This window comes from Helianthus annuus, chromosome 16 (assembly GCF_002127325.2).
Source record: "Helianthus annuus cultivar XRQ/B chromosome 16, HanXRQr2.0-SUNRISE, whole genome shotgun sequence".
Classification (NCBI taxonomy): Eukaryota; Viridiplantae; Streptophyta; class Magnoliopsida; order Asterales; family Asteraceae; genus Helianthus; species Helianthus annuus.
The window spans coordinates 160,254,306-160,268,572 of record NC_035448.2 but is presented as its reverse complement, the minus strand read 5'-3'; the positions used below and the strand labels follow the sequence as shown (position 1 = coordinate 160,268,572).

The window sequence follows — 14,267 nt, the reverse complement described above, 5'->3', positions numbered from 1 at the left end:
GGCAACATCTCATCCAAGGATGAAATGCCTCAAAATCCCAACCAAGTATTGGAAATCTTTGATGTATGGGGCATTGATTTCATGGGACCTTTCCCATCCTCTAGTGGGAATAGGTACATCCTCGTGGCCATTGATTACGTTTCGAAGTGGGTCAAAGCTCAAGCTTTGCCCACCAATGATGCCCGAGTGGTGGTGAGATTCCTTAAGAAGCTATTCACGCGTTTCGGAGTCCCTAAACCTATCATAAGTGACCGTGGCACGCAGTTTTGCAATTCCGCCATGGAAAAAGCACTTGCACGCTACGGTGTCACTCACCGTCTTTCTACCGCATACCACCCGCAAACTAGTGGCCAAGTAGAGAATGCTAACCGAGGGGTGAAGAGAATCTTAGAGAAAACGGTAGGAAAAAGTAGAAAGGATTGGTCGGAAAAGCTCGACGACGCTTTGTGGGCATTCCGTACCGCCTATAAGACACCGTTAGGAACGACACCCTTTATGATCGTGTATGGCAAAGCTTGCCATCTTCCGGTAGAGTTACAGCATAGGGCGTTGTGGGCATCAAAAACCGTAAACCTTGACCTTACCGAAGCCGCAAGAAGGAGATTCTTCCAAATTCACGAGTTGGAAGCTCTAAGGGATGCTGCCTATGAACGTTCTTAGAGTATCAAGGAGAAAACCAAGGCATTGCATGATAGGAGGTTGCGAGGTTTGAAGGATTTTAAGGTAGGTGACAAAGTACTTTTGTTCAATTCACGGTTGAAATTAATAGCAGGGAAGTTGAAATCGAGATGGAGTGGGCCCTATGTGGTGAAGGAAGTGTTTCCATATGGCACGGTTGAATTATACAACGAAGTCGACAACGGTGTGTGGAAGGTAAACGGTCATCGTTTAAAACATTACTTGGGAGGTCCTATTGATACTACCGAAGAGGAAGAAATTCCTCTAGAGGACCCACCTACCTTCACCGATCAGTGAGCGCGAAAAGCTTCGCGTGTAGAGTATGTACCGTTTGTAAATTTCTTATTTTTTTCGTTTTTTTTTTCGTAGTTTTTCGTTTTTCGGTGTTTGTTTTGTGTCGTTGAGAATTTTGCAGGTTTCATCACCGATACGGAACGGAGAAGACATGAGAAAAGAGGTCCCATGTAAGTGTCTTGGACACTTAAAACAATTTTTGAGGGTTTTGGATGGTTTGGGAAAAGTTTCAAAATTTTTCTAAGGCATGGAACAAGAATTTTCACGAAACCTTCTGCCAAAATCGACCCCTCGCGCGACGCCTAGGCCCTTCGCGTCACGCGAGGGTAAAAGGTTCAAAAACAATTCTAATTCAACCCGCCGCGTAACGCGAGGCCCTACCCTGGACCCAACGCGTCATGCGAGCCCCCTGTTGACCCTTTTAAAATCGTTTTTTATTGAACCTGTCGCTACAATCTTCCTTTTTCCCCAATTTTAAACCCTAAAACGCGAATTTTACTAAAACCACCATAAATCACTCATTTCTCCACCAAATCACCCCATTCTTCTTCCTAAATCACCACAATCACATTCCCCACAAACTTAACCATCAATTTCACCCGAATTCGCGCTCCATTTTCACGTCTTTGGACAAATTCGTGCACTAAAAGTTCAAGACTTCATTTTTTCTTGCTAAATCCGAATCCAAGGTATGTTTTCTGTGATTTCTTGCTAGTAGGTAGCTTTATTGCTTCGTTTTAGTGTCGGGTCAGTCATGTCTTAGTTTAGGGTTTGTGTACGGTCAAAGAGTTGGGATTTTTGAGCTTTTTGTCATGTTAGTGGTATATTTACATACAAATCGGGCCTGCGGATGGTTCGGGTTGGTTTGCTTGAGGTTATTTGACACTTGTGAGGTATGTTTGGACAACTAGACAACATGTTTGAGCTTTACGGGTTTGTTTGTGTATAACTATGAATTTTTGCTAAAAAAATAAGTTTTTGAACTGATTTTTGCAAATAAAATTAGCTTCTAAACAGATTTTGTTGCCACCAAAGTTGTGTCAAGGTTTAAAATGTCAAACTCTCATGTGCTTTCGCCTCAAGTGTGGGGATATTTTGGCACTTACGCTTAATTGAGGACAATTAAAGTGCCGGGAGGAGATAGTGTACATTGAGTCGTAGGTCGTTCGAGTCATTGAGTCGAGTAGTATCTTTAGAGTAGTAGTTTGAGTCTAGTGGTGTAAAAAACTACCCCCTCGGCCGCGGCGTTTAAATTTTTTTTTTTACGGCTGTGTTTATAATACACACATCTAGTTGTAAAAAAAAATCATGGTGAACGCCCACCCGTGGGGTGTAGTTCTCGCGGTTCTTACAACTCGGGGTGGTTTTCATTCTAGCGGCTCCCTATATATATATATATACATATATATATATATATATAGAGAGAGAGAGAGAGGAAGGTTAACGTACATTACGGCTTAACGTACATCACGTACGACAGGTAATTACGCACGTTCATTTTAAAATCACGCACGTTATAACTTAAAAATCCAAAATCACGCATGTTGAAACACAATAATCACGCATATTGAAAACGTTAATCGCGCATGTTATAGAACAAATCACGCACGTTGTCGAACGTGAAGTACGTTAAGTCGTAATGTATGATATACTTTATATATATATATATGTAGGTTCTGGAGTTCTAACATTTGAATTTCTCTTACATTCTACGTTCCCGAAACAGATCCTATCTGTCGCAACCCCCGTCCCCTAACAACTCGGGAACGGGCGGCCGCGGCCAGTTTCGGTGGTATCTGTTGTTTTATCAATTTTGGCAGCGGAAATTACATCAGGACCGTAGTTAGGAAATATTTTATCAGAGTAAAATACCACACTTTCATAATATTAAACAGATGAGATAGAAACCAAGTTTTAAGTACACACACTTTCATACGAATAAATCCTATTATATTTAATAAAAACATCTATTTTATTTCTGGTAACTTTATTGCCACTTTTCCAAGCCTTGAGTGCTGTTTAGCTGTCTTCTACTTGGCTGTCACATATTGTTACCTGAAATGCATTTAACACATTTTATCAGTGGGAAATACTGGTGAGTGAATCCCAGTTTAATCAAGTTTAAATAAAAACCATTGTACAGTATTGAGGGCGGTCTCGCAATTACATTTGTTTCCAAGTCATATCAATTACCACCCATGGTACTGTCAACCCGACTTGTGGAAATGTTACCCCTCGCAAGGCAGTAACAAATTTTGTATACAAAACCCCAACATACCGACGATAATTGTATCCTTACAAATACTCAATAACTGCTTAATATATAATTAATTAAGTGAGGTTTTGTAAAAACAATTTACAAAAATGAGATTACTCACATTGCTGTCTTAGAATTTCCTTTAGGTTTTTCCTGGTGATTATCTATTAAATACACAAATGCACACGTGTTAGTATAATAACCCATTTTAACATTAGTAATACCCTCCCCGAGACGGCATTCCAACGATTACGTCGGGCAGAACCACGACAGCCGTTACGGAACCCTAGCCGTTATGGAACCCTAGTCGTGGTGCGGGATATATATATAAACAGGATCAGGAGAAAACGCCCTAAAGTGTGAGAACGGTGAGAACGCATCCTGGCCCAACACGTGGCACGTGATATGATCAAGGCGTGAGGGGTTTTTTGTCTTTTCAATATTCTTTTATTTCCCAGTTTTGCGTAACATGCTGCTTCATTTTTGGCGTCTAAGATTATTTTGGCGTTAATTATATTCATTAACTACTTGGTGTTTTATTGTTTCTTAGATCTATCACGTTGAATTAATTGTTTTTGTGTCACACAGATAATTTTTTTGGCGTTATAGCATTTCCCTGGTCAATTTTTGGCGTTCATGGCGTTGTTAATAATTCATTATGATTCATTAATATTTTCATAAGATTACAATAAGATCAAATGTTTTTTTATGGTGTTTAGTCAATTTTTTTGGCGTTTAATACATTAACAAGGTGCTTTGCCAGCATCCATTCTCACAGTTTTCATACTATTAGTGTTTTGGTGTTTGTAGTTTTTGGCGTTTTATATAATAATGTATTCTATTAGTAGAGAATTAGATAACAAACAACAGAGAATTAGATAACAAAACAATAGAAAATGAAAAAAAATAAAAAATGGTAATCTAATTTCTCATCCAAATCTTCACTGTCATCAGCCTCTTCTCCTTGAATTTTGTTTTGGCGTTTTGAACTTTTGAATACCTTAGGTAGATGCCAACTTTCCTACATAACGCCCGTCTTTTTAGACGAAACTTTGTTAGTGGCATCCTGTTTTTTGGTGTGACATTCTTGTTTGGTGACATGTCATTGAAGATCAACTCCTGCTTGAACGATATTTATAATAATGGAGTCTAAAATAGCATTTTACACCGGTATTGATCCCTTCATGCCATGCATATAGTCATCAAGAACAAAACTCACATGATAACATATCACTATCATCAGTCTCTTTTTCTTGAATATTTGTCCATCTCGTTCAGCAAAAGCTTATAGAGATACCCACCTCAGAGAAGAATCTATTCAGTGAAACCTTTGCCATCTATGGCTTTTTTAAAACTATTTTTTTGGCTTTTAAAGTGAGTGGTTTCTAGGAAACATGGCGTTTGTTTACTGGGTGTGATCAATTCATTGTGTAGAGACCTCTCTCTTATAAGAGTCTTTTGGCGCGTAGTTTAGGCGGGATTTTTATTATAATAAATGATAGTAATAAAGTAACCGTCTTCTCAAGTTACTGTGTGTGTTTACTGTTTTGTTCAGCTTTATCAGTTTTAGGTTGACAGACATCCCATCTTCTAAGTTTGGCGTTTTTTTTAATGGCGTTATGTAGACCAAGATGACAAAATACAATAACAGAGAAAATATTAAACAGGAAAAATATTTTTTTATTATTTTTGGCGTTTTGTAAGCAATAACTTTTTGTGGTATTTTTTTGGCGTTTGAAATTAAATGGAGAAATATAGCATTTAATTATCTTAAGAAAAAAAAAAGATTACACCGAAGAAAACCAACAAATAAAAATTAAAACTCCTCGTCAGAAGGTACTTTATCCGAGAAGTATCCATCACTTTCGTCTTCTTCTTCCTCGGAGTCTTCATCTAGACTTTCATCTATGTCATCAGTTTCACTTTTCACTTTCATCGGCTCCTTGTTGTTGAAGATTCTGAAGCCTCCATTTGAACATGTCATGCATCAACTCCATTTTTAAGTCCATGTCTGTGTTCAAACTCTAGGTTCGTGATTTCGGACCGAAACAGTGATTAGTGAGTGATTATGTTCAAAACGGGAGAGATTGGAGACAAACAAACAACTTCTTTGTATTAATCCGGTAGTATAACATTACAAAGCGGCCCGATTACAAGATAACCGAACAATACCAAAGGAGTATACATCCGGGGAGAGACCAAGTGGTGATCTCTCCCCCAAAGCCTAAAAGCTTCCTCACACTCTCTGCCAACTCTCTCATTTTGCAAATGAACAAGTGGTGGTATTTATAGCCACAACCCTTGTATTGCAAACACACACTGTCAAAGTTTATAACCCTCTCGTTTGACCACTTCAAACGAGCGGGTCAATACACGTTCGTTTGACCGTTTCATTAACTGTTACATAATCAGCATAAAATAATTCTAATCTATTCGAACAGCATCGGACACAAAAACTGCACCAACAAATTCCCCCTTGTCCGTTGCTGTCGAATGCTGAAAATGCAACTGCAATCGATCTTCAGTCAAGTATTTGTTGATGTTATCTTCTCTGTGTTAACAAATTCCCCCTTGACCAATGATCCAGGTAAGTAGTATCTTGACTTGAGTCTTCATAACAATACCAAACCCTTGAAGCTTCTCGTATAGTATTCCCCCTCAAAGTACGTGTATCCATGTTGGGTGTTGTGCAATGTCCTCACAAGGCTCAATTGACCGATCTTCCAATACTCCAACCGGAATTTGATAAGGGTTCCATTCTTTAAGAACTGCATCAAGTCTTGATCTGCCGTAAGAACTCTATTTCATTCAAGCATACTACATTCGTAGAGATTTCTGGTGAACTGTCTTCTGTAAACCGTCTTTGTGGAATCGACCAAGTAATGCACTTTAATCCTCAGCATCAACACTCAGGAAAGTCAGCTAGACCGAGTATATCCCTTGCAAGCTCAACCAAACAGCACGCTTAGTTGAACTACATCCAGATCTCATTGTCTCGCCTTTGTGAAGTTGACCAAGTAAAGCACTACGGATCTTCAGCATCAGTACTCAGGATGTCAGCTTGACCAAGTACATCGTTTGCAAACTCAATGAATTTAGTTACCCCCAGATCCCTGTAAAATCCCAAAGAAGCATCAAACCCAAAAACCGAATCCTGCAGGTCTTCAACCTTGAACTATCAGCTTTCATAAAGATTCCCCCAGGTCTTCAGTGAAAAGCGCTTTGAAACTACTGTCGACTTTAGATACCTGTATGTTTCCGTGCAAAACCCTTCACGTTGGCTAGAGAATTAATTAAAATCCTCAAATATGTGTCTGTGCAAAACATTCCACGCAGAACCTTTAGTATCACCAGAAAATCACAAACTCTACCACTTGTGATTGCGTTTAGAAATTTACCGAAGAAATTCAACATATGAAGATTTTTATCCCCCCATTTCTTTGGTAAGATCTCTAAACCTTAACAGATTCCCTCCCCTTCAAAGGAATTGTCGTCAATTTTCACAGAACAAATTCTCTCCACTGAGTAGAATCTTCAAATGTTCACCAATTCCCTCCACTGAGTGGAACTGTCATCAATCTTTACTGAACAAATTATCTCCACTGAGTAGAATCTTTCAAATGTTCTTGGTTTTTCGAAAAATCATGAAAACGGCTTTCTTCTTTGCATATTCTAGTTGAAAAAGAAAGTCCCCTAGCACCCCGTAGGATCCGACTTGTATCCCTCCAAAGACTTTGTGAACTCGTTAGGACCGGTATTGGCATTCCAGGTTCATTCAATCGTTACCAAATGCGAGAATATGACAATAAACACAATGCTTTCTTCTTTGCATATTCTAGTTGATAAAGAAAGTCCCCTAGCACCCCGTAGGATCTGACTTGTATTCCTCCAAAGACTTTGTGAACTCGTTAGGACTGGTATTGGCATTCTAGGTTCATTCAATTGTTTCCAAATGCGAGAATATGACAATAAACAAAATGCTTTCGAACATTTACGAATAACCGATAACAACATAAACATTGACGTGCGGAAGTAAACATACCGTTTTTGGTTTTTGGCCCATAGTAGTCAAGTCACCAAATTTGATGTTTGCATCGGTAACCGTGACTACCCCACATTTTTCAAAATAAATCATTTGTTTTCATCATCCTCAAACTGATCTGGCACGCCCCCGAACTCGTACGAATTTGACCTTGATATTTAGAAGCGCGATTCAAATCAACATCACGAATACCCGACCCCACTTTGCAACTCACGAATAGAAATGGGTCCATGACTCCATGTTTTTTCAAATTTATTTTCATCATGCCTACCCACAGAACCAACGAACAATCTACTGGGCCCAATCTAATGTCCACGAATGATGTCTTTCATCCAATGCCACTAATAACCTAGGCCCAAGTGTTTCATTGATAGCTGGCCCAAACAATGAATAGTGAGCCCAAACAGAAATTCACAAATGTGCAGCCAATATCATCGCCAATATTAAAAGTGAGCCCAAACAGAGAAGACCTAGCTGCCAAACTGAATCAGCCTTTGTATTCTTTATTTCTCTGTGATAAACAAGCATCCATGCTCCACCCACTTTCAAGTCTCTCTCTCAATCTCTCTACGATATACACCTCCAACCCCCCCCCCCCAAAAAAAAATGTGTGGCCATTACCAATCAACTGTAAATCACCGCCATCTTCATCATAACCTTTGATCCATTCCCCTTTCTAATTCCGATTCATCCATAACCCACCCAGATTCAACAATAACAGCACCACAATCCAAATTCCGTCTCAATTTCACTCTCTCTAACCTGTGTTTACAATAACAAGAGCCGACATCACCTGATTATTCATCGGATCTGAAGATTCTTCGACCATTATCAGTCATTGGTGCACCTTCGTCAACACCTGTCTTCGACCCGAATCACCATCCACTGAAGATGACACGAAGAACCAGAACCCACGAAGACTTGATTCTACAACGAAGACTCATGAAGCTTGACTCTTCGTCCAGCATATTTAGTCCGATGAACCTTCATTCTTCATTGCCGAACCTTCAATCTTCTTTCAGTGGAGTGTTCGCTAGTGGATTAACTCTTCGGCGACATCATGGTCTTCGTCGCTGTTGAGTCAAACAAGTTAAGTCTTCGTCAAACAAACAAAGGGTTCGTCAAACCCTTAACTCTTCGTCAAACTAACAAAGGGTTCGTCAAATTCTTAACCCTTCGTCAAACACCTTAACCTTCATCAAACATCTTAACTGTTCTTCAAACCCTTAACCCTTCGTCGAACATTTAAGTCTTCGTCGGCCAGTTGAGTCTTCGTCAGGGATTCTTCGTGGTTCACTTTTGAAGAAACCCTATCTTCTCTAACAGCCGCCACCAAGCATCAAGAACACAGCAACTGTTCTTTTCCAGATCTCTGAGGAAAAACCTTCAAAACATGATATTTGATGATGAAAACTTGAAATACTTCATGTAAAATAAAACACCCAACTCCTGTTTCATCTAGACCCGCATATTATGGTCCAGATCTGGGTTTTTCTTATTTTCACCATTTTTTACATCTTGAACAAAAATCACAAGAATCACAGATCTAGAGCACATGTGATTTAGCAAACGGTTAGATTTACTAAATCGGGTACCATGGCTCTGATACCAATTGTAGGTTCGTGATTTCGGACCAAAACCGTGATTAGTGATTGATTATGTTCAAAACGGGAGACATTGGAGACAAACAAACAACTTCTTTGTATTAATTCGGTAGTATTACATTACAAAGCGGCCCGATTACAAGATAACCGAACAATACCAATGGAGTATACATCCGGGGAGAGACCAAGTGGTGATCTCTCCCCCAAAGCCTAAAAGCTTCCTCACACTCTCTGCCAACTCTCTCACTTTGCAAATGAACAAGTGGTTGTATTTATAGCCACAACCCTTGTCTTGCAAACACATACGGTCAAACACATAACCCTCTCGTTTGACCACTTCAAACGAGCGGGTCAATACACGTTCATTTGACCGTTTCACTAACTATTGCATAATCAACATAAAATCATTCTTATCTATTCGAACAACATCGGACACAAAAACTGCACCAACACAAACAAGTGGCCTTGTGCAATTCTTCCATGAACCCAATCCCCTGCTTTGTCCTCCTGATGTTTTCAAGCAGGTAGTCTTCCTGCTCTCCGCTGTCATATATAACGGTCACAATGTCTGTTTCCTCATCAAAACGCCATGATGTCATGACTGGGTCCGATTTTCCATCTACTTTGATTGGTCCAAATTTCCTTGTTAATATTTTCATAAGCTTATATGTTTCATGACATTCGTTATCCAGAGCAATGCCAAGCGATAGGATACCCCTGTGTACCTCTTCTTCCATCTTAAAAATTGCTTTGATTGTCCTAACATACACCCTCCTTCTGTTGTCAAAATGTAGGACGAATCGTCTGATTGCCAGAGTGTATCTCCACCAAACGATGGTTGCCATTTTTGATGTTTTGGTAAAAGATGTTTTTGCAGAATGATAGATTGAAGTGATTATGGAAGCGATGTTTAACGTCGTTTATATAATGATGTTTTTGGCGCGTAATTTAGGAGGGAATTTCTTCTAATAAATGTTAATAATTGAATCTCAGTTACTGTGTTGTTTCCTCTTCCTGTAATCTCCAACGCATTTTATCACTAATTTTTGGCGTTTTGTATTTAATGGCGTTTTATTTGTTTTGATTGGCGTGTTATCATTTTTGTTGGCGTTTTGAATTTGAGCGATAAAAGACCCTTTTACCCTTAATGAAGCGCGTCCACTTAATAGAATTGGTGTTATTTACAATAACGCCACCGCGCCAATCTAGTCCATAGATTGTTTTGATCTAACGATCCATAATCGTTCTCACTGTTCTCACATTTCCCCCGTTTTCTCTAAATCCTGACCTATATATATATATATATATATATATATATATATATATATATATATATATATATATATATATATATATATATATATATATATATATATATATATATATGGAGAGAGAGAGAGAGAGAGAGAGAAAGTGTATTGTACAAAATGGCTTAACGTACGTTATGTATGCGATGGTGAATTCGCATTCGCATGTTATAAAATAGCAGGATGAAATCGCATGTGATAATTTTTGATGAAATCACATGTTGTTGTTTTGTAACAATTTCGCATGTGATATTTTTGATGAAATTGCATGTTGGTTTTTTGTAACAATTTCTCATGGTAATTTTAAAGAAATCGCATGTTAAAAAACCAACATGCGAATTTGTTACAAAAAATCAACATGCGATTTCAATGTGGGATGAAGATCTGACGGTTGAGATGATCGCGTACGCTATGTAGGATAAGGGCATTTGTACGTTAACCTAACCCTATATATCTATACTACTTTATAAAGCATATAGGAAGGACAGAAATGGTCATTTGCCACTTTACAACCATTTGAAGCCCATTGTACAACCTTTTAAGCACAAAGGTGTTGAAAAATCCTTCAACACACGTGGAGCAGCTCATACAAACTAACCGGATCTCTTTGACCCGTTTTACCCAAATGGATCCAATATATACCTTCTTTCACTCAATCTAAACCCTAATATTCATTTCATTCACATCCGCCCCCATCTTCTTCTTCTCTCTCTCTCTCTCTCTCTCTCTCTCTCTCTCACCAGACACGGTTCTAGGGTTTCAAAACCAGGCGCTCCAAGATCAATATCTAGGGTTTCTCTGTGATGAATCTCTTTACATCCGACATCCGACACCAGATCTGGTATGTTTGTAGCTGATTTTGTTTGTAGCTGATTTTTTTTCTAGCTGATTTTGAGTTTGTTTTCTTTGTTTTGTTTGTTCTGTTATAGATGAAGATGGAGCGGTGGAGATACCATCGACTTAGATCTACCTAACCACCGTCGAGCCAGGTACTTTTTTCTGCTGAAATTTCTCAGATCTACCGTCATTTTTTGAGGATTTTTTATGAATATTGACAGATCTGAGGTTACACGACTTGCAGATCTGAGTTCTTAGAGGAATATTGGCAGCCCGGATCTGGTATGTTTGTAGCTGATTTTGTTTGTAGCTGATTTTGTTTGTTAAAGATCTGGTATGTTTGTAACTGATTTACATGCTTATGTTACTGATTATGTTTGTTACAGATCTGGTATGTTTGTAGCTGATTTACATGCTTATGTTACTGATTATGTTTGTTACAGATCTGGTATGTTTGTAGCTGATTTACATGCTTATGTTACTGATTATGTTTGTACCTGATTATGTTTGTTACAGATCTGGTATGTTTGTAGCTGATTTACATGCTTATTTTACTGATTATGTTTGTTACAGATCTGGTATGTTTGTAGCTGATTATGTTTTTATAGATCTAATGTTACTGATAAGATTCGGTTTTGCTTTTACAGTTGCCGGTGGGTGGTAAAGGAGTTGTGTACTCCAGATTTTGTGTTCTTAATCTGTCTGAACTGAAAGTGTTTGAGGCTGTGATGCAAAAGCTGAGCTTGTGTTCTTAATCTGTCTGAACTGAAAGTGTCGAGTCTATGATGCATAAGCTGAGCTTGTGTTCTTAATATGTCTAAACTGAAAGTGTTGAGGCTATGATGCATAAGCTGAGCCTGTGAGGTTACATATTTGTTTCTTGTGCTTAAAACACTTGTACATCATGCTTTAAAGGTTGTTTAAGTTTAGTGGAAAATTACTCTTGTTGTGTACTTCGGATTTTGTGTTCTTAATCTGTTTGAACTGAAAGTGTTTGAGGCTGTGATGCAAAAGCTGAGCTTGTGTTCTTAATTTGTCTGAACTGAAAGTGTTGAGTCTATGATGCATAAGCTGAGCTTGTGTTCTTAATCTGTCTGAACTAAAAGTGTTTGAGGCTGTGATGCAAAAGCTGAGCTTGTGTTCTTAATCTTTCTGAATTGAAAGTGTTTGTGGCTGTGATGCAAAAGCTAAGCTTGTGTAATCTGTCTGAACTGAAAGTGTTTGAGGCTGTGATGCAAAAGCTGAGCTTGTGTTTTTAATATGTCTGAACTGAAAGTGTTGAGGCTATGATGCATAAGCTGAGCCTGTGAGGTTACATATGTGTTTCTTGTGCTTAAAACACTTGTACATCATGCTTTAAAGGTTGTTTAAGTTTAGTGGCAAATTACTCTTGTACATCATGCTTTAAAGCGAGGTTACATAACACAATATACTGTGATGATGATTGTATTTTGAGGGTACATAGAAGATCCGAGTAGCATCTTGGCGGGGCAATATCCAGGTTGCATAGTTCTCACTCTGCAACTGTGTGTTGCAGCCATGGCTTTACCCGTAGTTATGTTCATCTCTCAGTTACACGTCTGAGTCTTCCAGATGTTTTGAAAGAAAGTATATATTGGATCCATTTGATTAAAACGGGTCAAATGCATCCGGTTAGTTTATATGAGCTGGTCCGAGTGTTGTTGAAGGATTTTTCAACACCTTTGTGCTTTAAAGGTTGTACAATGGGCTTCAAATGGTTGTAAAGTGGCAAATGACCATTTCTGTCCTTCCTATATGCTTATTAAAGTAGTATAGAGTATAGAGTATAGATATAGATATAGATATAGATATAGATAGATAGATAATGTGCTTAAAATGATTTTAGCCTTTATGTTTGTTACAGATCTGGTATGTTTGTAGCTGATTTACATGCTTATGTTACTGAAGGTTTTAGTATCTAAGTTGAGTGCTTGTAGAGTTGTGATGAATTTTGATGAATTTAGTTGAATTTATAGACTTCCAAGCATGCTTCCTTTCTGACAAATCCAAACAGTGTTTGCTTTTACAGCTGTATTTGAACAGTCATCGTCAGTAAAAAAATTCAAAAAGTATAGCAGTAAAAAAATTTTGGATTCTAAAAGGTTGTCAACTGTTCAACTCTAAAATCAGGAGTTAGGTTTCTGAAAAAGGTTTCGAAAGTCTTTCTGACAGGTTACTGGTCAATTTTTTTGTCATAAAAAAACTAAATCAATTATTACTTTAAATTCAAAAAGTTTATTAAAAAGAGTTATAATTTGATGCAAGTGCAAAGCTGTTTAGAGTTTTAACCTGATTCATTACTTTAAATCAATTGTTACTTTAAATTCAAAAAGTTTATTAAAAAGAGTTATAATGTGATGCAAAAGCTGAGCTTGTGTTCTTAATCTATCTGCACTGAAAGTGTTGAGTCTATGATGCATAAGCTGAGCTTGTGTTCTTAATCTGTCTGAACTGAAAGTGTTTGAGGCTGTGATGCAAAAGCTGAGCTTGTGTAATCTGTCTGAACTGAAAGTGTTTGAGGCTGTGATGCAAAAGCTGAGCTTGTGTTCTTAATATGTCTGAACTGAAAGTGTTGAGGCTATGATGCATAAGCTGAGCCTGTGAGGTTACATATGTGTTTCTTGTGCTTAAAACACTTGTACATCATGCTTTAAAGGTTGTTTAAGTTTAGTGGCAAATTACTCTTGTACATCATGCTTTAAAGCGAGGTTACATAACACAATAGACTGTGTTGATGATTGTATTTTGAGGGTACATAGAAGAGCCGAGTAGCATCTTGGCGGGGCAATATCCAGGTTGCATAGTTCTCACTCTGCAACCGTGTGTTGCAGCCATGGCTTTACCCGTAGTTGTGTTCATCTCTCAATTACATGTCTGAGTCTTCCAGATGTTTTGATAAGCAAATGACCAGGTGGTGTATCGAAATCAATCAGCTATAGTTAGCTATAGTTTGATGTTTATTGTCTGAACTCAAAGTGTTGAGTCTATGATGCATAAGCTGAGCCTGTTGAGGCTATGATGCATAAGTTGAGCCTGTGGGTTTGGGTCGAAACAGGTTGTTTGTGGCCGTGGTTGAAATGGGTTGGACCAGGTTGGTTGACCCGCTAATACTTATTCTGCATTTTTTACATATTTATAAATAACTACTGATGTAATTTGTGTGTATTAAAAATGTACTATGGACATACTTTCAACCTGTTTGAGATAAAGCACAACACGAATCACGA

At 38.2% G+C, this 14,267-nt stretch overlaps 1 protein-coding gene across 1 annotated transcript; it reads left to right on the top strand.

Moving 5' to 3' along the window:
• The first annotated feature begins 279 nt into the window (after positions 1-279).
• Positions 280-11,146, top strand: LOC118488287. Its single transcript, XM_035985610.1, has 4 exons — positions 280-652; positions 773-971; positions 1,048-1,142; positions 11,112-11,146. Exons 1-4 carry the CDS (start codon positions 280-282, stop codon positions 11,144-11,146), a joined length of 702 nt encoding a protein of 233 aa, XP_035841503.1.
• The last annotated feature ends 3,121 nt before the right edge of the window (positions 11,147-14,267 follow it).

What these genes read in the sequence shown, in the direction of transcription:
- LOC118488287 (XM_035985610.1), top strand. Translation starts at nt 280, where the DNA reads ATGGAAAAAGCACTTGCACGCTACGGTGTCACTCACCGTCTTTCTACC. An exon ending in AAGGGATGCTGCCTATGAAC is followed by an intron (nt 653 to 772) that starts GTTCTTAGAGTA and finishes AATTAATAGCAG; the next exon opens with GGAAGTTGAAATCGAGATGG. An exon ending in CATGAGAAAAGAGGTCCCAT is followed by an intron (nt 1,143 to 11,111) that starts GTAAGTGTCTTG and finishes GTTCTGTTATAG; the next exon opens with ATGAAGATGGAGCGGTGGAG.